The 24481-nt window shown below is 42.2% G+C and overlaps 1 protein-coding gene across 1 annotated transcript; it reads left to right on the top strand.

Moving 5' to 3' along the window:
* On the top strand, positions 1-24172 carry LOC115186464 (zinc finger protein 135-like; the record flags this gene model as incomplete). Its single annotated transcript, XM_029746087.1, has 3 exons — positions 1-1075; positions 20523-20654; positions 24162-24172. Coding segments are annotated over 3 exons (1218 nt in total), but the record flags the coding sequence as incomplete, so codon positions are not given.
* Positions 24173-24481: the final 309 nt, after the last annotated feature.

Below are 24481 nucleotides of genomic sequence, written 5' to 3'. Positions count from 1 at the left end.
CAGAGAACACACACAGGAGAGAAACCTTATAGCTGTAGTCAATGTGGGAAGAGTTTTACTACATCTATCATTCTGACTCTACACCAGAGAATACACACAGGAGAGAAACCTTATAGCTGTGGTCAATGTGGGAAGAGTTTTGGTCGATCTTGCCATCTGACACAACACCAGAGAATACATACAGGAGAGAAATCTTATAGCTGTGATCAATGTGGGAAGAGTTTTGGTCAATCTGGAGAGCTGACAGTGCACCAGAGAATACACACAGGAGAGAAACCTTATAGCTGTGGTCAATGTGGGAAGAATTTTACTACATCTAGCATTCTGATTCTACATAAGAGAATACACACAGGAGAGAAATCTTATAGCTGTGATCAATGTGGGAAGAGTTTTACTACATCTAGCGTTCTGACTCTACACCAGAGAATACACACAGGAGAGAAACCTTATAGCTGTGATCAATGTGGGAAGAGTTTTGGTCGATCTTGCCATCTGACTCAACACCAGAGAACACACACAGGAGAGAAATCTTATAGCTGTGGTCAATGTGGGATGAGTTTTGGCCAATCTTGCCAGCTGACATTATACCAGAGAACACACACAGGAGAGAAATCTTACAGCTGTGATCAATGTGGGAAGAGTTTTGGTCGATCTGGCTCTCTGACTCTACACCAGAGAACACACACAGGAGAGAAACCTTATAGCTGTGATCAATGTGGGAAGAGTTTTGGTCGATCTGGCTCTCTGACTCTACACCAGAGAACACACACAGGAGAGAAACCTTATAGCTGTGATCAATGTGGGAAGAGTTTTGGTCGATCTGGCTCTCTGACTCTACACCAGAGAACACACACAGGAGAGAAACCTTATAGCTGTGATCAATGTGGGAAGAGTTTTCCTCGTTCAGACAGCCTGAATATACACAAATGGACACACACAGGAGAGAAACAATGTAGCTGTAGTCATTGTGGGAAGGGTTTTACTACATCAAGCCAGCTGACTTTGCAACAGAGAACACACACAGGAGAGAAATCTTTTAGCTGTAATCAATGTGGTGAGAGAGACACTGATAAAAGTTATCTGACTAAACATCAGAAAATACATGGAGTTGTTTCATGATTTCAATGAAATAATGTCACAATGTAGAATGTTTTAACATTGTAGTAGGAGTATTTTAATGATGTCACAATGTAGAACCCTAAACGTTTGCCCCCTGTTCTATTGATTTCAACATGATATGGATATTAGCCTCAGGGGGAAAATCCAGGCTCTGAAATGGAAGAGTTACTATTTATGAGATTTAACAAAAAGTGTCTAACAAAAAAAGAGCTGTGTTACACTTACCATGTTGGTGACCCACTGGAATCAAAATGCATCACTTCAAAATGTAGCTAGCTGTTTTTGACAAATTGTCCTCTAACCAGGGATGTACACATTATTCCCAGATTCCGTGTGATTTTTGAGCTGTTAGTTTTAACAGGACGTGCAACCTCATCTCCCTCCTGTCGTACAATTGATTTCAACACGTTATCGATGAGTGATGACAAATTAGTGTTGCGTTCCTTTGTTTAGCGACCCCTAAATTTAAATGTATCACTCCAAAATGTGGCTGACTGTCTTCTGCAGGTTGTCCTCTAATCAGTGAGGTGAAATATATCTCCCATTTCCATGTGTTTTTGTTTAGTTGTTAGTTTCAACAGCACGTACAACCTGATTTCCCCCCTAATCGATATCAGTGATTTATTGCTACTTGTCAAAACAACAGTGTTTCTGGTGCTTGTGCAATTTATAAGGAGCTTGTTTTAAAAAAATACAAGTAATAGGATTATTGTAGCAGATGTTTGTGTATATAGCACATTTTTTGTTTAGGTTTTCAATGTATCACAAACTCTGCATATTGGTTATTGATTTTGACACGATAAAACGTTGTTTTGACAGTGGGGCTATCCCACCTAGCAAAATGTAATTGAAAAGCCGTTGAAAATAAGATTATGCAACCAAATATTTTATATTTACATTTCTTGTAAGATTTGGAATTGATTATTATTAATGCAACCAACTGACCATTTTTGGGTACAATTATATTGACATTGTTGCCCTGCTTTTAGAATATCAGGGTTAATTCTCATTCTCAAATGTCCGTGTTAAAGACAACTTGGTTGCTGATTGTCTCAAGGGTGGGCAGTCAAAAAGTTTTGCGTTTAGGCAGTGATTTGCCATGGATCAGAATTTATTTTGACTGCACGTTCTTCAGTATTGGAGATGAGTTTTGTTTGGGCTCGTTCCAAGGGGACGAGAGTTCTAGAAGCTAGTGAGGAAAAAATTGTTTTTTTTAATTGTTGACAGCCAGTAGACACCATGTTTATATTGGTGAAGGTGAAGCATTGTAGTTGATTATAATGTGAAATGGAAGTTGTTTTCTGTTGGTGGTAAGCATTCTCTTAAGTTGTTATAGTCTTTGGTTTTTCCATTTCTGTTAGTCAGTATGTGTTACACCGGCTTGTCCATCTCGTTAGTGGGAAGGTGTTTCACCTGAGCTGGTCCAGGTTCTATTTAAGAGTGTCTGGCCCAGTGCTCCAGTTGTCTTGATACATGTGGAGAGTCAACACCTTTAGTTGCTCCACCTTTTTGGTTTACTTCCTGTCTTTAAGTTTGGTGTGTGTTTTGCTTTTGTTTGCCTCTTCTTGGGCAGATTTAGTGGGTCTCATGGTGGGTGTCTTTTAGGTCCCAGTTGTTGTTACTAGTCAACTTTCAGTGGACACTGAGAACAAAACTGCATGATTATGTTATAATACTTTTATTGCATCAAATGGTTGTTTTATGCAACAGAATAGAGGGTTCTTAGAACTATTGTGTCTGTGTTCTACTGAGGATGGGCCTCTGGGAGAAAACACTGACAGGAGATTTACAATGTCTTTTGGGTGATAAAACCTAAAGAGACCGCATTCCAGAGCATGAGTTAATGTTTCTGTTCTATATGGTACCAGGGAGAGATGACCCCAGGGCCAGACCCTGGTCTCTACACAAAGAGTACTGTTTTTACAGCAGATACTGTCTGCTGAGAATTATAACTATCTTTCATACAAATCTTAACCTTGTGACCCATTCTATACATCTGTTTGTCATGTAGGTTGAATGGGCTATAAAAGACCTTGGTACTTTTGTCCACTCAGTTGATTCACTTTATATGTGTACGTTGTATTGACCTGCTCCCTTATAAGTGAATAAAGATTTAGTTTAAGAATAACTCTGACTTGTGATAAGTTTGTCTCTCCTCAATTGATATTAAAGAAATTAACCACCACATTTGGCGATGGGGATGTGAATCTTCACTTGGTGACCGCTCCTGACGAAGAGTTTTTATAAAGGCTCTGAGTGTGTATTCCTGTGTGGAGGTGTAAACAGGGCCCAGTCAGGAGGCTCTGAGTGTGTATTCCTGTGTGGAGGTGTAAACAGGGCCCAGTCAGTAGGCTCTGAGTGTGTATTCCTGTGTGGAGGTGTAAACAGGGCCCAGTCAGGAGGCTCTGAGTGTGTATTCCTGTGTGGAGGTGTAAACAGGGCCCAGTCAGTAGGCTCTGAGTGTGTATTCCTGTGTGGAGGTGTAAACAGGGCCCAGTCAGGAGGCTCTGAGTGTGTATTCCGGTGTGGAGGTGTAAACAGGGCCCAGTCAGTAGGCTCTGAGTGTGTATTCCGGTGTGGAGGTGTAAACAGGGCCCAGTCAGTAGGCTCTGAGTGTGTATTCCTGTGTGGAGGTGTAAACAGGGCCCAGTCAGGAGGCTCTGAGTGTCTATTCCTGTGTGGAGGTGTAAACAGGGCCCAGTCAGGAGGCTCTGAGTGTGTATTCCTGTGTGGAGGTGTAAACAGGGCCCAGTCAGGAGGCTCTGAGTGTGTATTCCTGTGTGGAGGTGTAAACAGGGCCCAGTCAGGAGGCTCTGAGTGTCTATTCCTGTGTGGATGTGAAAATTCGGCCCAGTCAGGAGGCTCTGAGTGTGTATTCCTGTGTGGAGGTGTAAACAGGGCCCAGTCAGTAGGCTCTGAGTGTGTATTCCTGTGTGGAGGTGTAAACAGGGCCCAGTCAGTAGGCTCTGAGTGTGTATTCCTGTGTGGAGGTGTAAACAGGGCCCAGTCAGTAGAATCTGAGTGTGTATTCCTGTGTGGAGGTGTAAACAGGGCCCAGTCAGTAGGCTCTGAGTGTGTATTCCTGTGTGGAGGTGTAAACAGGGCCCAGTCAGGAGGCTCTGAGTGTGTATTCCTGTGTGGAGGTGTAAACAGGGCCCAGTCAGGAGGCTCTGAGTGTGTATTCCTGTGTGGAGGTGTAAACAGGGCCCAGTCAGTAGGCTCTGAGTGTGTATTCCTGTGTGGAGGTGTAAACAGGGCCCAGTCAGGAGGCTCTGAGTGTGTATTCCTGTGTGGAGGTGTAAACAGGGCCCAGTCAGTAGGCTCTGAGTGTGTATTCCTGTGTGGAGGTGTAAACAGGGCCCAGTCAGGAGGCTCTGAGTGTGTATTCCGGTGTGGAGGTGTAAACAGGGCCCAGTCAGTAGGCTCTGAGTGTGTATTCCGGTGTGGAGGTGTAAACAGGGCCCAGTCAGTAGGCTCTGAGTGTGTATTCCTGTGTGGAGGTGTAAACAGGGCCCAGTCAGGAGGCTCTGAGTGTCTATTCCTGTGTGGAGGTGTAAACAGGGCCCAGTCAGGAGGCTCTGAGTGTGTATTCCTGTGTGGAGGTGTAAACAGGGCCCAGTCAGGAGGCTCTGAGTGTGTATTCCTGTGTGGAGGTGTAAACAGGGCCCAGTCAGGAGGCTCTGAGTGTCTATTCCTGTGTGGAGGTGTAAACAGGGCCCAGTCAGGAGGCTCTGAGTGTGTATTCCTGTGTGGAGGTGTAAACAGGGCCCAGTCAGTAGGCTCTGAGTGTGTATTCCTGTGTGGAGGTGTAAACAGGGCCCAGTCAGTAGGCTCTGAGTGTGTATTCCTGTGTGGAGGTGTAAACAGGGCCCAGTCAGGAGGCTCTGAGTGTCTATTCCTGTGTGGAGGTGTAAACAGGGCCCAGTCAGGAGGCTCTGAGTGTGTATTCCTGTGTGGAGGTGTAAACAGGGCCCAGTCAGTAGGCTCTGAGTGTGTATTCCTGTGTGGAGGTGTAAACAGGGCCCAGTCAGGAGGCTCTGAGTGTGTATTCCTGTGTGGAGGTGTAAACAGTGCCCAGTCAAACTGGATGAAAACTAGAATCTGTGTTTACTAGTTAAGACCATTTATGATATAGTATAAGATAGTACGGTGCACCTGTAATGGTTTTAAACCTGGACCCCATTTTAGACGTATTGAAAGATGTAAATGTATGAGTTACATTATCCTAGGAACTAACCATGAGATAGAAATGTGAAAATATTCCTGCAGGTTAAAATATTGTTGAAAAACAACTAATTGATTAGGTATGTTTGGGAATAGCATGGTGTGACTGTGATATGAGAGTTGTGTGACTGTGATATGAGAGTTGTGTGACTGTGATATGAGAGTTGTGTGACTGTGATATGAGAGTTGTGTGACAGTGGAAATGAGTCTTAATCTGTCGTCTGGATAGTAACATATAGAAATATGCTGAATCAGATGATTGAAATGTGGATAATAAGCGGGATGATATTTTAGAAAGCAGCGGAAGGTCTATAGTTCCTGGGAGGCTTGATTTTGCCGTGGTCTCTGGGAGGTTAGAGAACCGTTGAGGATCCCATGGTCATTGTCCGGGAAACAAAAGTATATTTTTTGTTCTGCTGGGAGTATGTTTGGAGAGCTGCTTCGTAGCTGTGGAGAGTCCTTGAAAAAGCAAATGGAATGGTTGTCGTGACTACCTGAGAATTACTTACGTTTTATATGGATTCTGTGAATACATGAAAATTTGATGAATTATATGTGTGTATAATCGATTACTAGAGATTTGATGAAGTAATACTGGGAATATAATTAGATACAATTTAAACAACCCATATGTAGACGAACGTAGGTTTTGAGTTGGTATCTTTAATGGATCATTTGATAAAGATGAGGTTTAAGCATTATTAAACAATCTACAAAGTCTGGCCAGTTGTCTCAGAAACTGATGGGAGTGTGTCCACTTTAGGTTAAGTTACCCTAACGATGAAACTATAAAACGCTAATTGGATTTTCTCCGTCCGGGTACTACATTTGAAATAAACTGCCCTTAAGGCCTGGGGGGGGGGGGGTTCTTCCCAGTATGAGAGGAGTTGCTGGATTTATTGAATAAACCTTTTTCCATAAAGTTAGAGTGAACCAAGGTGGCTGACTAGCTGTTGATGTTGAAGAAGCGTCTCGTCCACTAGATTATACGTCACAGTGGCAGAATCACCTGAAAGACGCACATCGCCATCTGCTGACTGGAGTTGGTATCGCAGTTGAGAAAATACTTTCAAAAACTCAAAAGCGACTGCCCCTAAAAACCAACGACTCCCTTTGAAAACGGGCGATGTGGCATCAGAAACATTTATTATAGTTTTAAAATGTACTACAAAGTGTAGCTAAATAGAATAACTTTGGTCATACCCACTCAGCACGTGACGTCCAAGGACGTCGAATTATGGTCGATATCAGGTCTGTCTGTTGTGGCCGCTATTTCGCCCTAAAATAGTGATAAGAGAATTATCTATTAAAGGTAAATGAATCAATAGACCATGATGAATTATTAGTCATACAGAATGGTTAATGAATAATAAATGTAATGATCAATGTAGGGATAGATAAGTTTGATTAGTTCTGGAAAGTTCAGGAACCATGTGATAGGGAAAGGAATGTGTATATGCAATTAGAGGGACACCAGGAGACACATGTTCCTGGGAGTGAAAGCTTCAAAGCATTTCTTATCTTGAGGGAAAGAAACAGGCGAGATCAGGGGAGTGATAAAGAGTGTGAGAAGTTTGTGGGGGAGACAGGTCACCAACAGTGTGTGTAAATGCATGTGCGTAAGAAAGCAAGAACTATATAATGACTGTTTTGTTATCCTGACCTGAGAACGTTCTCTGAATAAAAGCTACAGATACCTTTTGCAGAAAGCTGAGTCCTTGCCTAATTATTTTAACCCATTGTCTTACAAACCTTGGCCATTAGTCAAGGCGAATTGATTCTTGATTATTATCATCAAAGATATAAAATTCCTTTAACAATTGGTCCTTCGAGCCGGATCTCAAACTGCCGCTGTCGTTCCAAGGAGACACCGAAACCGTGCACGGGCGGATGAAATATCCGTAAATCAAAGACCTGGCCCTTTTCTGTGGGTTCTTTACAGGCCGGTGGCAAATTGGTACGCGACAGAGGTGGTGACGAGATTCAACGAACATTGAAAAACTCAGCTGCATATGATAAGGTTAGTAGACTTTATTCATACTTTTGGGGAATAGCACCTGTATGATTACATTAAATAAGGGGTGAGTGATATACCTATAGGTTTGCATTGCATAGTGAAATGAGTGATACACCTGTGTGTATGCATTGCATGAGGGAATAAGGGACACAATTGGGTGTTGGCATTTGATGAGAAGTGAGTGCAAGGCAAAAGCGATTGGTGTGAGTGAAAGACAAAAGCGATTGTTGAGAGTGTAAGGCAAAAGCGATTGTTATGAGTGAAAGGTACTCTGGGTATGAGACGCTGAGATTGATGAATATTATAGCTGGTGACCTGGGCTCAGAAGTTCGTGCGGAGAAAAATCGGTTTTAAAGGGAATCAAGTAGTCTGTGCGAATAGAAGAAAGGAATCAGTCGTAAATTCAAAATCTCATGGATGTAGAGGATTTTAATGTACTCTGGGTGTTAGACGCTGAAAGTCGGGGAGGTTATAGCTGGTGATCTGGCTTCGAAAGTTCGCGTGGAGAAAAATCGGTTTTAAAGGGAATCAAGTATTCTGCGCGAATGGAAGGCAGAAATCAGTTGTAACTTCAGAAAGATATGAATTCGAAAACGACGGAGGGTCCGAAATAGACCCTCGGCAACTGTGGCCACTGCATAAAACTAAACTAGGTCTTATGGTGAGAACCTGATAACGTAAAAGGGTTAATAGTCCATAGGGGGATAGTCGGTACCTAAATACGGCTTTGGGTCTGATATCTATGGGTGAAGTGAGACCTAATATGGTGGAGTGAGATACAGATATTGGTGTCAAGAGTTACATGAAGCAACAGATAAATAGGCTGTTAACTAGGGCTTTACGACCCCTGGAAAGTAGTTTATAGTTGCATACGTATGCGACCTAATGTCTGATCGAAAATCCCCGCTGTAGATAAAGTTTCGAGAGAGATAGAGTGATTATGCTGTTATGAGGGATTGCGTGTGAGGAGAATTCTGTCGATAAATCGCGAGGAAAAGACAGACAGTAAAACCTAAATATAAAACGGGTTGCAGTGTTTGCCTATGAGCGAGATAAAGACCGGGTTAGGATAGATACGTATAAATCATTCTAGCAGAACTACTCTATAATTGAAAAGAAGGTTAATAACGAAAACATCTTGCTAGAATCAACAGTCGCAAGAAAAAAGCCGTTTGTCCTTTTTGAGCGATGAGATAGAAGCAATTTGTAATATAGAACGATTATTCCCCAAATTCTAGGTTAATAACGGTAAAATAGCATACACCTAAAGATTAACAACGAGGAGACACTGATCGTATTTGGTTTGGAGTTGTATAAATTAAAGCACATAGTTTAAGGTTCTTACGAATAATATTTCTAAAACTCTAGATTGGGAGAAGAAACAGAATAAATACGAGTGTACTTTAACAACATGGGTAGTAAATCCTCTAAGGAGACCCCGGTATTGACGGGAGTTGAACGTTTTATGCTGGGAAAAGATAAAAGGAACATTTATTTTGGGCCGACATGGAGGAAGAAATACGATTTTGATGCATGTTTGAATGTTGAAAGATTGGAATTAATGATAAAATAAATACATAGGGTCTGTGGGGATAAGACAGAGAAGCAGCGCACAGAGGGGCTTGACTGCTCGGGTTTGGCTGTCAGAAGCTAGGAAGAGAGCGGAGGGGGCCAGTGATAAGGGCGTTGCTAACAATGATTTGGGTAAACAGGAGCAGACAGAGAGGAAAACAGGATTTAGCAAACTTATTGAGAAAAGTGGATAGAGATACTGTAGACAGAAGGGGAAAAACAGGGAGACGCGCTGACAAAGACGGAGAGAAGAGGTGTTTTAATTGCGATAGAACAGGACATTTCACCAGACTGTGAACATTGTATCCGAGCAGGAAAGAACTACCGAAATTTTAAACATGAACAATATCATTGTGGTTCAGTGGTAGAATTCTTGCCTGCCATGCGGGGGACCCGTGTTCGGATCCCAGCCCATGCACCATGGGGCTAAAATTAAATGTACTTATTGTTATGTTTTGACTGGAACGATACGGTTGTTAGTGTTGGTTTAAGATAGAAAAATTCGATAAAGTACGTTGTTTGTGGTCTAAATGGCCTGCTTAAAGGATTTATAGAGAATGGGAGTTGTAATTGAATGACGGAATCAAGGAAAAGGCAGTTACTTAAATCTAATGAATTATAAGGAGCGGAAATTAATAATTGCGACAGAATTGTGGCGATATACATGATATTTTTAAACCCTTGGACATTTCATAAGACTATAAACCAATACCTAGAGAGATTAAAGGACGTGTCCAACGCTAATATTGGGTTAATAGAACCCACGGTAGTGGATGGATTTGAAGCCCCGGATTATCAGCAATGAAAAATTGCTTTCCTCAGTGGAATGCATCCCGAGATAAATCGTGCCACCAAACAGAACCTCGTAGGGTGGGGGCTAGCAGATCTGAGGGAAGTAAGAGAGGCCAGAGAGGGGGTCGAGACAAATACAGAGAGAAGAAGGTCAGGCGCCCACAGAAAGGCATGTTCAATCACATAAACCATTGAGAAAGTTTAAAACTAATGATTGGGGGGAGTACAATGGAATTTTAAGTATTATTAGGTTTTGTTTATAGTCAACTTTTGGGTTTTTCAATCAGTGTGACAGGATGAAATGCTGACCAAGTGGTTATTGTATGGAAAAAGAAGCGCTTAGCTCTCTTTGGGAAAAAATAAATAAATAAATAAAAAATTCCTAGGGACATGATATCTTAAAGGGGAATACGAGTGTTTCAATTGTCACAAGCTAGGACACCTTGCTAGACAGTGTAACGCACCGTGTAACCGCTGCAGGGGGGGAAACCATTCTGGTAGAGATTGTAACAAAAACAGAGACAAGCAGAGCCAGAGAGGGAGTAGAGATAAAGAAAAGAAGGCCAGGCGCCCCCAGCCAGACTCAGAGGAGGAGGATGGGGCATGACTAACTATGGAGAGCAGGGGAACAGACACTAGTGAGGGGAAGGACGATTTTCAGAATTTAGTTATAAACAGCGATTGTGAAGTTTTTGAATTGGCTACAATTGATTTGGCAGTACAACAAGAACAGAAACCCTATTTGACACTAACAGTAATGGGAGAGAGAATCAAATTTCTGTGTGATACTGGGGAGTGTCTTGTTTTCAGAGTTTTAATAAACACATGAAATTCATTTGATAGGGAATGTTCTGGGAACCTGGGATACAAAATGTAGATGAAGTTCTAAGCCTTAATTTGTTTAATGTAGTAAGAAACACGGTTCTGAAAGGGTGGTATGACTTGTTGACCCCTCTGGTGACTTTTCCTGTGTGGTCTGATCATTATCGAGATAAATTAGAAACAATGTAAATGATAAACAAACACTGTAAACACTCAAAACATGGTTAAAACTATAATGTTGATATCATGGATGGTCAGTCCTTGCATCCGTAGGTCTGTCTATGAATTTGAGAGTAGTTACATTTCTCCAGCCCCATCATCATCTTATAACCAAACTAGTGGTGGAATGACAGCTTTGTTATTGTATGAACTGCAGATTGGTTGATAGATGTGCGGCTGTTTTAAAGGGACAACCTAGGATTTAAACAGCAACAAAATGGCTGCCCAGAGGCTTGGTTTGGTAAACAGCTGAGGGATGGGGGAAGGAGAAGTGTAACCACTCTCAAATTCATAGAGAAAACCATTGTAGAAACCGTAACCCAACATCTAGCGACCTCTTCAAGAAGTTCAGACATCTTGGCGTAACAGTTATAAGGTGTTGGCTTGACAGTTGCTGGACCCAGGTTTGAGTCCAGCTCAGGGCTACCCACTGAATTCACTACACTATGAATACAAGGACTGGCTGGCCATAAGGTCAAAATGATAGTTTTAAACAAGATTAAGGCTATACAGTGCTTGTTAACAAACAGTGGCGTTATACGAGCTTATGTTTTGGTTTCTGGTGGGGTAATACTGTTGAAACATTTGAGGCATTTATTAATATTGAATTTACAATATTCTTCAAGAATCAATGGTTATATAGTAAATGGGTCTTTCTATAACTGCCAGTGTAGATTTCCTGTGGGGGTCAAATTGTTAGAGCTGTTGATAAGTCATTAGCTGTGTTAGAATACTCATACTAACCGTACTATTTGTGATGTTAATTGAGTATATAGTGTGCTTATTGGTCATAGTATGATATAGTTAGTATGCCAAAAGTTCCCGGATGTCGTACTAAATTCGCCATAATATGACGTACACACGCAGTACGTTAGGGCCCAGAATGCAATTCTTCAGGAAATGGGCGTGGCTTCACATTATTTTCAGATTTGTAGAAAATGGCGGAAAATATTCAGCCGAAGTCCAAGGAGAGCCGATACAAATTCATTGTTTTAACTAATTATGACAAATGTTAAGAAAATGTTGAGCAATGTAATAAAGTTATGACTTTTCAAATAAGTTACCTTACACGATATTTTGGCTGACAATTTGCTAGCATGTTATTACAGCAGTATGGTCCGGTATGTTAACTAGCTAGCTGACATTAGTTGGCTACTTATACATCAAACTTGCCAGTATATTAACTATATTCTATCTAACTACCCAACGTTTATTGACTTGGTTATTCCCGTCATTCTTAGCTTAGCTAAATGGTAAAGTCGTTGTGTTTTCTCAATGGACATTCGGGTGCTTTCATAAATTCACTCTGACTATCTACTCTGATTTCAGAGCATCTCGTCTGAGTACCAGAGAGCAGAATAATGAATTTACTAGCGCTCAACACCCGTTCAATATGTCGAGGTGTCAGTAAACGTAGGCAACAAAAAGCATACTTTAAATGTTTTCCAGCAGCACAGTTACAGTCACTCTGGATAACATGAAAACTGCCTAACCAGCTCTGCTAGGGCGAGTAACATGGTCAGAGTCTCATTTGTGTCTGGAAGTAGCTAGCAAGCTAAGGTCAGAACGGTCAAATCAACCCAACTGCTCGGCCGGAGCGTCCAGTGGCTCCGAGAGCGAAACGGGCTGAATTTATAAACGGACAATCTGACAACGGTCTGAATTTATGAAGCACTCTGGTATTCAAGATTTAATTAAAAAACACACCTGAAGTCGTAAAATGTCTAACTAGTAATGTGTTATGCTAACTAGCTAGCAAGAGGTTGCATAGCAACAGCATAAACATCCGGTAGACAGGAGAAGAGCCTCAACTGAAAGGAAACGGTTCAGTTACAGTTTACTACAATTATCTAATAGTATGTAGTATATACTCATTAAGTATGTAGTTACAGTATACTACAATTAACTAATAGTATGTAGTGTTACGAACCGGCTCAGGGTTCGTAACAAAAGGGAGACAACGTGGAGACAAGGTATATCAAAAATATATATTTATTAAATAAAGCAACTAAGAAGTTAACAATGGCATGTGTAATCAGTAATCAGTAATGTAAGTGAGTGTGTTGCATACTTGAATGTAATATTGCAGAGTGTTGAAAGGTGCCAAAGCAAATAACCAAAAGAACCACAAAACTCCCCAACCAATATCAACAAGGTGTCTGCGTGGAGAGAGTCTCCCCAATGAATGTGGAAGAGGTCCATTTATCCTGGGAAACACCCGAGCCCAGGTGTTTCCCATTTATCTGACGACCCTTCCAACTCCGCCCACCGGCCTCCTAATAAAGAAACAAGAACAGGAGAGAATACGGCAGACAGAGTGGGAGGGTCGTCACACCCCCCCCCATAAAACCGGGGACCAACAAGGACCCCGGAACAACACACCAGCCTCTGCGTCCCAAATTTACAAGAGGTTACATGTTCACCTTCCACTTGCCCCAGCCAACCTCCTTCTCCCTAGACCTCAGCAACCTTTGTGTACAGGAAGCAACTTTTAAGAGGAAAGAAGAAAACGAGACCAGGAGGGAACAGACAGGAAAGTTAGAACATGACAACCCCCAACAATGATCACTCACATAACACTCAGGAACAGGGCACACAAGAGACCACATTAGCTACCAACGCAAACAACATTTTCCAACGATTCATAGTCCTAAACTCATAACGAATACGAGTACAGACTAGAGGAAGTAATAAAGGCAAAAATGTCATATGCCCTACTCGTCAGTGGCACCTGCCAATGGCACAATAACCGTTCAAATTTGCTCACAACTTAGCTGCGCCGACTTGATCAACGCCATCCTCCATCTAAGGAAGAGGAAATTAATCCGGCTTAGTAACTCCGTTTACATTACGGTGGTCCGTTCCATCCGTTTTACTGACCAAGATACAGGGAGAAACCCAACTAGAGAAAGAAGGCTCTGCTATCTTACTCTCCAGCATGTACCTGACCTCAGCATCCAGACAACGCAGTTTCTCTACAGAGACTCTATAGAACCCCTGACGAATGGGGTCAGCATTTCCAGTGTCAATATCATGTTCTATCAAGTTTGTACATGTAGGTGTCACAGAAAACAATCCTGGAATTTTCCGAATCAGACCACCCAGCTCTTCCCGCCCATCAACAGGTAGCTGAGTAAAAGGGCTATCCAAAATATCCAGTGTCTCAGAATTCTTCAATCTACCCTGCAGTATGCAATCATCGGGACCAGGAACATTTTTTTCCTCATGCACAGACCTAGCATTAACAGAACCAAGGGAAGCAACGTTATCAGCCAAACGAACAGGTTTACCGTCCCCTATAGACACCAGCTTTCTCATCAGAACATCCTCTTGGGGAAAATAACCATGTGCGACATCTCCCAACTGTTCCACAGGCACAACTTGGTCACGCAACTCTTCTAATGTGTGGTCCATCCGTGGCGCATTGTTTAGATCGGAGATGAGTACAGACAACGGAATAACAGGGAAAACAGCGAGAGACTTCTTTGTGGTATTCACATTTACCGGAGCAGGGACCAGGTCACCATGGCTCATAGACCGCGTCACTGTACCCGCAGAGAACACCGCTGGGAACCTCTGCTCACTCTCATCAGGAATCCCTACAAGTGACGATTTAGTGGAAACCACTAGAGATGGAAACACAACAGGCCACACACACTCGCCAGCCAAGTTATTCCCAAGGATAACGTCGATACCCTCAATAGGCAACGAAGGACGCACCCCCACAACAACCTCACCTTTCACCAGTCCACAATCCAACATTAGTCTATGCAATGGAACTGACAGATTATTCAAACCTATTCCCCTAATTAGAACACTATTCCCAGAATCAGTCTCAGCAGAGAAGGGTAACACAGATTCCAACACAAACGATTCCGAGGCACCTGTGTCTCGTAGGATCTTCACTGGCACTAGGTTCTTACTTCCTAACATAGACACAAAACCCTCCGTAACGAAAGGTAAATAGCCTGGGTCAATATGAACTTTCACATGGCCCTCGGCCTGAGACAATGTTTCAGGAGTAAACTGATGTGGAACAGACGCAGCTAACGCCGTAGGCCTAGATTTAACGTTAGCACACGTACTGATTTTACCCCTAGACCTGAGAACCGGACATTCGTTTTTCCAATGACCTGAGCCTTGACAGTAGTGACACTCTTGACCAAAGTCAGTTTTACCACGGGAATCAGGCTCAACCCTAGTTGAATAAAACTCTGCCCGTGAACCAGAGTATCTCTGTGAGCGTGGTTCAAATCTCTCCGAATGTCTCCACTCACTCCGTATACGGGGCTCTACAAAAACACTTTTGTGAGTCAAAACATATTCGTCTGCCAAAACCGCAGCTTCAGCGACAGTCTTTACTTTGCGTTCGTTAATATACGTCGCTATATAATCAGGGATTGTGTCCTTAAATTGCTCTAGCATAATCAGATCACACAGCCCTTGAAAAGTCATAACGGCAGAAGCGGAACACCAGCGATTAAACTGTGAAGATAATTTTCGCGCAAACTCAACATGAGTCTGCTTATCATCCCTTTCTAAAGTTCTAAATCGTTGGCGGTAAGCCTCAGGAACCAATTCGTAAATCTGTAACACCGCCGTTTTAACCTTATCATAACTGACACTGTCGGCTACACTAAGAGCTGCATATGCTTCCTGAGCTTTACCAGTCAGCACACATTGCAACATCAAAGTGCGATCAGAATCAGGCCAACTCCTAGCGTTAGCAACACGCTCAAACAACAAAAAGAATGTCTCAGGATCCCTTTCATTAAACTGAGGCAACAACCGTAAATTCCCAACAATGTCAAATGTGTCCGGGGCACGACCAAAAGAGGAACGATTCCTAAGTAATTCTGGGTCACCTTCCCAGAGCAAACTCTCTCCTGAGAGCTTTCCTTCCCTAACCAACTCTAGTCGCTCTTGTTGCAGCTTGATTTTAGCACGCTCGATATCCTGTTTAAATTCCAATTCCTTTTCATATTTTAACTGATCAGCACGCTCCATATCTTGTTTAAATTCCAATTCCTTTTCATATTTTACACGATCTGCACGCTCCTTATCCTGTTTAAATTCCAATTCCTTTTCATATTTTAACTGATCAGCACGCTCCTTATCCTGTTTAAATTCCAATTCCTTTTCATATTTTATACGATCGTGCTCTAGCTTCTCACGATCGTGCTCTTGCTGTAACAGAAGCAGCTCTTTCTGCTGTTCAAAAAGAAGATTACTAGGACTAACCGATGGAGCGGTAATTGTGACATATCGGGGAGACGGCGAGTCCTCAGCAAAGGCTGCCCCAGTGGTAACGTCAAGAATACCACTCTCCATCAGATTGGCCTTCAATATTAACCTAATGGAATTTTTTAGACGTTTATCACTAATTTCAATTTTGTAGTGTTCAGCAACCTTCAACAGCTGTTCTTTAGTACATAAGTCTAACAGTTCCTCTGATGGAAAGCGAATGAACTCGTCTACATTAGACGCCATAGTCAGAGAGAGAGAGGAAAGGGAGAAAAAAAAAATCTCACTCAACCCCTCTGAGCACACCAGACCACAACAAGAGAAAAAACAATCACACTGGTACCACAGAAAAGAGATGAGATATGGAACTTCCCCAAAACCTACAATAACTCAACCCTAGTCTTCATGCAGATTTGCGGTGGGTAATTATGCACTGTAGCCCGCTGGCGAGGAAGTAACCCCCCAGCACGCTGGTAGATTCCACCAAGCCACGGATGTGCTCCCGAGACAACTGCTCAGTCCACAGACACCACACAAAAATAACAAACTTTAACAATTCCCAACATATTCCAAAATGAAACACGTCGCTAAGCCTATCAGGGGAAAAAGACTATAGCTCCAGGTAGTAAGTTTCACTACCCTATCCAAATCTCCCACCGAGGTACACAGCTGATTCTACTCACCTCAGACCAATGTTCCAACAGCGAGTACAACAAGTGTTTCCAGGCTGGGCAGAGGCCTGGAAACTAACCAATGTACTCTCTCCAACGCAGCACACAAACAAATTAACCAAAGGCAACCAGTACTGAGCACCAAACTCAACTAACAAACAAAGCACCTCAAGTTAACATACCTCCACGTTTTCTCCCAAACACAAGTTCAAAAATCCCGGATGAGCCCCCACTTGTTACGAACCGGCTCAGGGTTCGTAACAAAAGGGAGACAACGTGGAGACAAGGTATATCAAAAATATATATTTATTAAATAAAGCAACTAAGAAGTTAACAATGGCATGTGTAATCAGTAATCAGTAATGTAAGTGAGTGTGTTGCATACTTGAATGTAATATTGCAGAGTGTTGAAAGGTGCCAAAGCAAATAACCAAAAGAACCACAAAACTCCCCAACCAATATCAACAAGGTGTCTGCGTGGAGAGAGTCTCCCCAATGAATGGGGAAGAGGTCCATTTATCCTGGGAAACACCCGAGCCCAGGTGTTTCCCATTTATCTGACGACCCTTCCAACTCCGCCCACCGGCCTCCTAATAAAGAAACAAGAACAGGAGAGAATACGGCAGACAGAGTGGGAGGGTCGTCACAGTAGTATATACTCATTAAGTATGTAGTTACAGTATACTACAATTAACTAATAGTATGTAGTATATACTCATTAAGTATGTAGTTACAGTTTACTACAATTAACTAATAGTATGTAGTATATACTCATTAAGTATGTAGTTACAGTATACTACAATTATCTAATAGTATGTAGTATATACTCATTAAGTATGTAGTTACAGTTTACTACAATTAACTAATAGTATGTAGTATATACTCATTAAGTATGTAGTTACAGTTTATTACAATTAACTAATAGTATGTAGTATTTACTCATTAAGTATGTAGTTACAGTATACTACAATTAACTAATAATATGTAGTATATACTCATTAAGTATGTAGTTACAGTATACTACAATTAACTAATAGTATGTAGTATATACTCATTAAGTATGTAGTTACAGTATACTACAATTAACTAATAATATGTAGTATTTACTCATTAAGTATGTAGTTACAGTATACTACAATTAACTAATAGTATGTACTCATTAAGTATGTAGTATACAGTATGTTAGTATGGGTATTCAAACACATATTCGCCTTTTTCCATTTATTTTCAATGCCATTACATTAAAGGCGAAACATACCTACATTCCATAACATTTATAAATTGTTTGAAACCTTTGTTTTAAACCCTTCTCAAAGTTGGTGCCTTGCCGGATTTGTATTTTAATTTTTTTATTTATTTAACACTTCTTGACTTTCCTTGTATTTATGGCAGTGTAGTTCCCTTAAGGGTCAGTCAACTTTGGAACAACATACTAACCGTTCAACAGTTTGGGGTCACTTCGGAATGTCCTTGTTTTTGAAAGAAAAGCTAGTTTTTTTAACAAAGCTTTTGTAAACAGTGTGCCAGCCTTCTTGTTCTTTAACAAAGCTTTTGTAAACAGTGTTTTTGCATGCAGCAATTCAACCTCCTCCTTCACATCTGACTCCAGCGATCAATCCAGAGCGTCTTCTTTTTTGGGGGAATCCCGATGGACGACGTCATCGAATAGGCCGTCATCACCACCACCGCCCACTAGTTAATTGTCATTCAGGTTATCAATGGGAAGAGCATTAGCAATATGTCCTGTCTGGTAACTTGTCTCGTTCAATGGATTTACATTGGCAGGTGCACAGGGAGAAACCCCATTAAAACACTTTTGGAAGTCTTTAACTGTATCAAAGTTTGTGGCCTGTGATGTTGGGACAAATGATAGTCCCTTATCCTCTCTGGCGCATGTGGGACGAACTCGTCCCACCTACGTAACAGCCACTGAAATCCAGTGGCGCGATTTTTGAATCGTTAGAAATACTATTACTTCAATTTCTCAAACATATGACTATTTTACAGCTATTTAAAGACAAGAATCTCGTTACTCTAACCCCACTGTCCGATTTCAAAAAGGCTTTACAACGAAAGGAAAACATTAGATTATGTCAGCAGAGTGCCCAGCCAGAAATAATCAGACATCCATTTTTCAAGCTAGCATATCATGTCACATAAAACCAAACCACAGCTAAATGCAGCACTAACCTTTTATGATCTTCATCAGATGCATGTGACATTCAGAAAAAGCATAACCCCCGCAAACTTCCGGGGAATTTACTAACAGTTTGCTAAATTACTCACGATAAACGTTCACAAAAAGCATAACAATTATTTTAAGAATTATAGATTCATTACTCCTCTATGCACTCGATATGTCCGATTTTAAAATAGCTTTTCGGATGAAGCACATTTTGCAATAATCTAAGTACATAGCCCGGCATCACAGGGCTAGCTATTTAGATACCCACCCAGGTCAGCCTCCACCAAAATCACATTTCCTATAAGAAAAATGTTCTTACCTTGCTTGTTCTTCGTCAGAATACACTGCCAGGACTTCTACTTCAATAACAAATGTTGGTTTGGTCCCAAATAATCCATCGTTATATCCAAACAGCGACGTTTTGTTCGTGAGTTCTAGACACTATCAGAATGCTTCATCACGGTGTCGCGCATGGCGCATTGGCGTGACAAAAATGTCTAAATATTCCATTACCGTACTTCGAAGCATGTCAACCGCTGTTTAAAACCAATTTTTATGCCATTTATCTCGTAGATAAGTGATAATATTCCGACCGGGAATATGCATTGAGCTTAAACAGCCAAATAAAATTTCTCCTCAGGAGCGAATCGTGCACGCGCCTCATTCAAAGGTCCTCTGAGCAGCCACTTACAAAAGGTGATAATGTGTTTCAGCCTGAGGCTCCCTCGTAAACCTTCAGGTTTTTGGCGGGTTCTGAGAGCCTATTGGAGCCCTGGGAATTGTCACGTTACAGCTAAGATCCTTACTTTTCAATAAAAAGATGCAAGACGCACGACTCCTTGTCAGACAGGGTACTTCCTGCTTGAAACCTTGTCAGGTTTTTGCCTGCCATAGGAGTTCTGTTATACTCACAGACACCATTCAAACAGTTTTAGAAAATTCAGAGTGTTTTCCATCCAAACCTGAACAATAATATGCATATTCTAGCTTCTGAGTTGGTGTAGGAGGCAGTTAAAAATGGGAACATATTTTTTCTAAATTCTCAATACTGCCCCCTATCCCAAACAGGTTATTATACAAGAGACAAAATCCCCTAATTCTACAGCACAATGGCAGAGTCATGTCTTCAGTGTAAAACTAACAATGACTCAATAATCCTTCTGGGAATGTTATGACGTCAGAGTTATGGGCGGAGTTAGAAAGTTGGCTGTCAGAAGTACAGTTATACAATGTAAAATTACTTTTAATCTGTCTGTCTGCATATTTCAAGACATGGCATATGAGGGTGCAATGAGATACTCGATGGTTGGACGAGACTTTTCTCGTCAATTATCTTAAATTGTCACGTCCTGACCAGCAGAGGGAGTAGTGGTGTAGTATTTTGGTCAGGACGTGGCAGAAGAAGTCTGTATGTGTTGTCTAGTATGTCTGTTTCTGTGTTAGTCTTGTGACTCCTGATCAGGAACAGCTGGGGATCGTTGTTCCTGATTGGGAGTCATATATTTAGGAGTATGTTTGTCACTTGGGTTTGTGGGTGGTTGTGCTAACACTGCTAGTCTTTTGTTTGTACTTAGCATGTCGTTAGTAATTATTGTTTTTCCTGTGGATGCTTTGCTCTTATATATTAAAAAGATGAGTATCCACATTCCGTCTGCAGTTTGGTCCATACAACACGGTTTCAACTATTGTGACAGAACCACCCACCACAACAAGACCAAGCAGCGGAAAAAGGAGCAGGACGCTGAATATATGGACTATTCTGAGGAAATAGACTTCGACATGGACACTCGTGAGAAATGGACTTGGGACCAGATTCTGGCCGGAGAGGGCCCGTGGAGAAAGGCTGGTGAGGACCGGGAACGCTACCGGGGTACACGACTGGTGAGGAAGCCGGAGAGGCACCCCCAATACATTTTTTGGGGGGGCACATGGGTAGTTTGGCTAGGCCAAGGAAGAGCCATAAGCCAGCTACCCGTGATTATGTGGAGGAGCGTATAGAGTGGAGGGCGCCGTGTTTTGCTGAGGTGCGCACTATCTCACCCATACGCACGCACAGTCCGGTGCGCGCCATTCCAGCCCCTCGCAGATGCCGTGCTAGAGTGGGCATCCAGCCTGGTAGGAGGATGCCTGCGCAGCGCATCTGGTCGCCGGTACGCCTCCTAGGACCAGGCTACCCTACTCCCGCTCTATGCACGGCAACCATCAGGCCCCTGCACAGCCCAGTTCGCCCTGTACCAGCACCCAGCTCGTGCAGGGCTGCTAGTTCCATCCAGCCAGGACGGGTTGTGCAGGCGATGCGGTTAAGGCCACCTGTGCGCCTCCATGGCCCCGTCTTTCCGGTTCCTGCCTCTCATGCTATCCCGGAAGTGAGTACCTCCAATATGGCACGACCAGTACCAGCAACCCGGACCAAGCTTCCCATGAGTCGGCCTAGTCCTATTCAGCCTGTTCCCGCTCCTCGCACTAGCCCTAGGGTGCGTGTCTTCAGCCTGGTACCACCTCTACCAGCCCCACGCACCAGGCTTCCAGTGCGTCGGCCCAGCCTCAAGAGCCCGGCACCAGTGTGCAGTCCAGAGTATCCGGCACCAGTGTGCAGTCCAGAGTATCCGGCAAAAGTGTGCAGTCCAGAGTATCCGGCAACAGAGTCTAGGCTGATGGGCACTTCAGTGACTTGGAGCCTTTGATTGCCCTGCCTCTGGGAGCCTGTCCACTTGTTACATGATTACTGAGTGAAAGAGAGCCTATGAAAGTTTTCATGGAGGGTGGGTGACCCCCTTGGTGGCTGAACCTGAGATCAATGAGAGAACTTGTCAGAAAAAACGACAGAGTCCCACTTTCTCTGTCATTGTACAAAGTAGAGAGTGGGGAAAAAATGTGTAAAAATGTATACAGAGGCTCTGGAATTTGTCATAAAAAAAATAAAAATAAAAATTGTGAAAAAGGATTCAAATAAAGTTCCAACAGTACATGAGATGATCAGACTGAACCAACTGCTATCTTAAAATGTTTATTCAGTTAGGAAACAGAGGATGGATCACATAATTAAAGTTATCACACAATTCAATAATAAATCCTCACTCACACAGACAAACATGGCTTCATTATTGTTCACAGTTTATTATCATAGTTTCTCACAGATCCTGGCTTCCACTGTTAGAATGGCTGAGCGAGAGGAGGTGGGGCTTTTTTCATAGCCTGAGAGAGAGACATTCAGTTTTACTAGAGGGGTTGGGTGTGCCCCCTGTTGGCTAAACCCGGGTGGGAGGTTCCCCCTTAGCAAGCAATGGACCCCAGCACACCACTGAAGCCATTAAGAACTATATTCAAAAACACACCTGGTAACCTGTTCAATCACCAGGCACACGGCTCAACATAGTTCAATGACAGAGACTGTGGACTTAGAATAATTTAGGGTAAAAAAAAAAACATTGTGAGAATTAATAAAATAAAGTTGCAGCTGTCTTTGATATGCTCAAAATTAACTAACTGCTATCTTGAAATGTTGAAAAAGTGTTTTTAAATAGGCATCCTATCATTTGAAAATTAGTTGAAAGGCTAAGGGATTCTCCTCCTGAGAAGAAGCTGACAGCCTTCAAACAGAGCAAAAAAAGTGGTCCCAAAAAATATGTCAAAATGAATAAAAAAATGATACAGCTGTCTTTAATAAGATCAAACTGAACTAACTGCTATTTTGAAATGTTGAAAAAGTGTTTTTAAATAGGCATCCTATCATTTGAAAATTAGTTGAAAGGCTAAGTGATTCTCCTCCTGACAAGAAGTTGACAGCCTTCAAACATAGTGCAAAAAAAGTGGGCGTGAACATAGAATATTTTTGGGTCAAAAAAAAGAATATACAGCTGTCTTTAATAAGATCAAACTGAACTAACTGCTATCTTGAAATGTTGAAAAAATGTTTTTAAATAGCTCAGTCTTATCACTCAATATGAGTCAAAATCTGTCACTTCCAAGAGTGCTCATTTTGTCAAAAATGAAAAAATTAACAACTCACAGCTGTGTTAATAGACCCAACTCAAACATCTGCTATCTTGAAATGTCCAAAAAAGGTATTTAAATGGGCCTACCAGACATCTTCTTGAGAGAAGATAAGGTCAGGGACTCCTGACTGACTCTCTGTCATGTTGAAATAGGTTCTCCTGTCTTACTTTCTGTCATGTTGAGATTGGTTTCCCTGTCTTACTTTCTGTCATGTTGAGATTGGTTAGTTCTTCTTGAGAGAACTAACCCAAAATTAGTCCAACTAAACCAAAATTAGTCGAAAGGCTAAGGGATTTTCTAAATAGCTCAGTCTTATCACTCAATATGAGTCAAAATCTGTCACTTCCAGGACTGCTCATTTTGTCAAAAATGAAAAAAAGAAAAAAATAACAACTCACAGCTGTGTTAATAGACCCAACTCAAACATCTGCTATCTTGAAATGTCCAAAAAAGGTATTTAAATGGGCCTACCAGACATCTTCTTGAGAGAAGATAAGGTCAGGGACTCCTGACTGACTTTACTCTCCGTCATGTTGAAATATGACAAAAGCACCCTGTGTATCCAGTATAAACTAAACGGTGTACACCCGGTGTATCCAGTATAACGTAATGGTGTACACCCGGTATATCCAGTATAAACTAACGGTGTACACCCGGTGTAGCCAGTATAAACTAACGGTGTACACCAGGTGTATCCAAACTGCTGACGGTGTACACCCGGTGTATCCAGTATAAACTAAACGGTTTACACCCGGTGTATTCAGTATAAACTACACGGTGTACACCCGGTGTATCCAGTATAAACTAAACGGTTTACACCCGGTGTATCCAGTATAAACTAAACGGTTTACACCCGGTGTATCCAGTATAAACTAAACGGTGTACACCCGGTGTATCCACTATAACTAACGGTGTACACCCGGTGTATCCAGTATAAACTAAACGGTCTACACCCGGTGTATCCAGTATAAACTAAACGGTGTACACCCGGTGTATCCAGTATAACTAACGGTGTACACCCGGTGTAATCAGTATAAACTAAACGGTGTACACCCGGTGTACCCAGTATACACTAAACAGTGTACACCCGGTGTAACCAGTATAAACTAAACGGTGTACACCCGGTGTACCCAATATAAACTAAACGGTGTACACCTGGTGTACCCAGATTTAACCTCTCTCCCTCTGACCGACTACTGGATCTGGATACGCGTTTCTATGGAGACAAGAGGTCAGGTCAGGGGTCACACAGAACCATCACTACCACCATCATCATCCTCCTCTTCCTCCCCTCCATTAGAATCCTGGTAGACGTCAGTCTCCCCCAGATCTACTCCCAGTCTCCTACAGACAGACAGGTTAGGGTTAGGAGGTGTTACTGAACAGACAGACAGACAGACAGACAGACAGACAGACAGACAGACAGACAGACAGGTTAGGAGGTGTTACTGAACAGACAGACAGACAGACAGACAGACAGACAGACAGACAGACAGACAGACAGACAGACAGACAGACAGACAGACAGACAGGTTAGGAGGTGTTACTGAACAGACAGACAGACAGACAGACAGACAGACAGACAGACAGACAGACAGACAGACAGACAGACAGACAGAC

This window comes from Salmo trutta, unplaced genomic scaffold (assembly GCF_901001165.1).
Source record: "Salmo trutta unplaced genomic scaffold, fSalTru1.1, whole genome shotgun sequence".
Classification (NCBI taxonomy): Eukaryota; Metazoa; Chordata; class Actinopteri; order Salmoniformes; family Salmonidae; genus Salmo; species Salmo trutta.
Note: the sequence above shows the minus strand (reverse complement) of the source record. Positions and strands in the feature narration are given on the sequence as shown.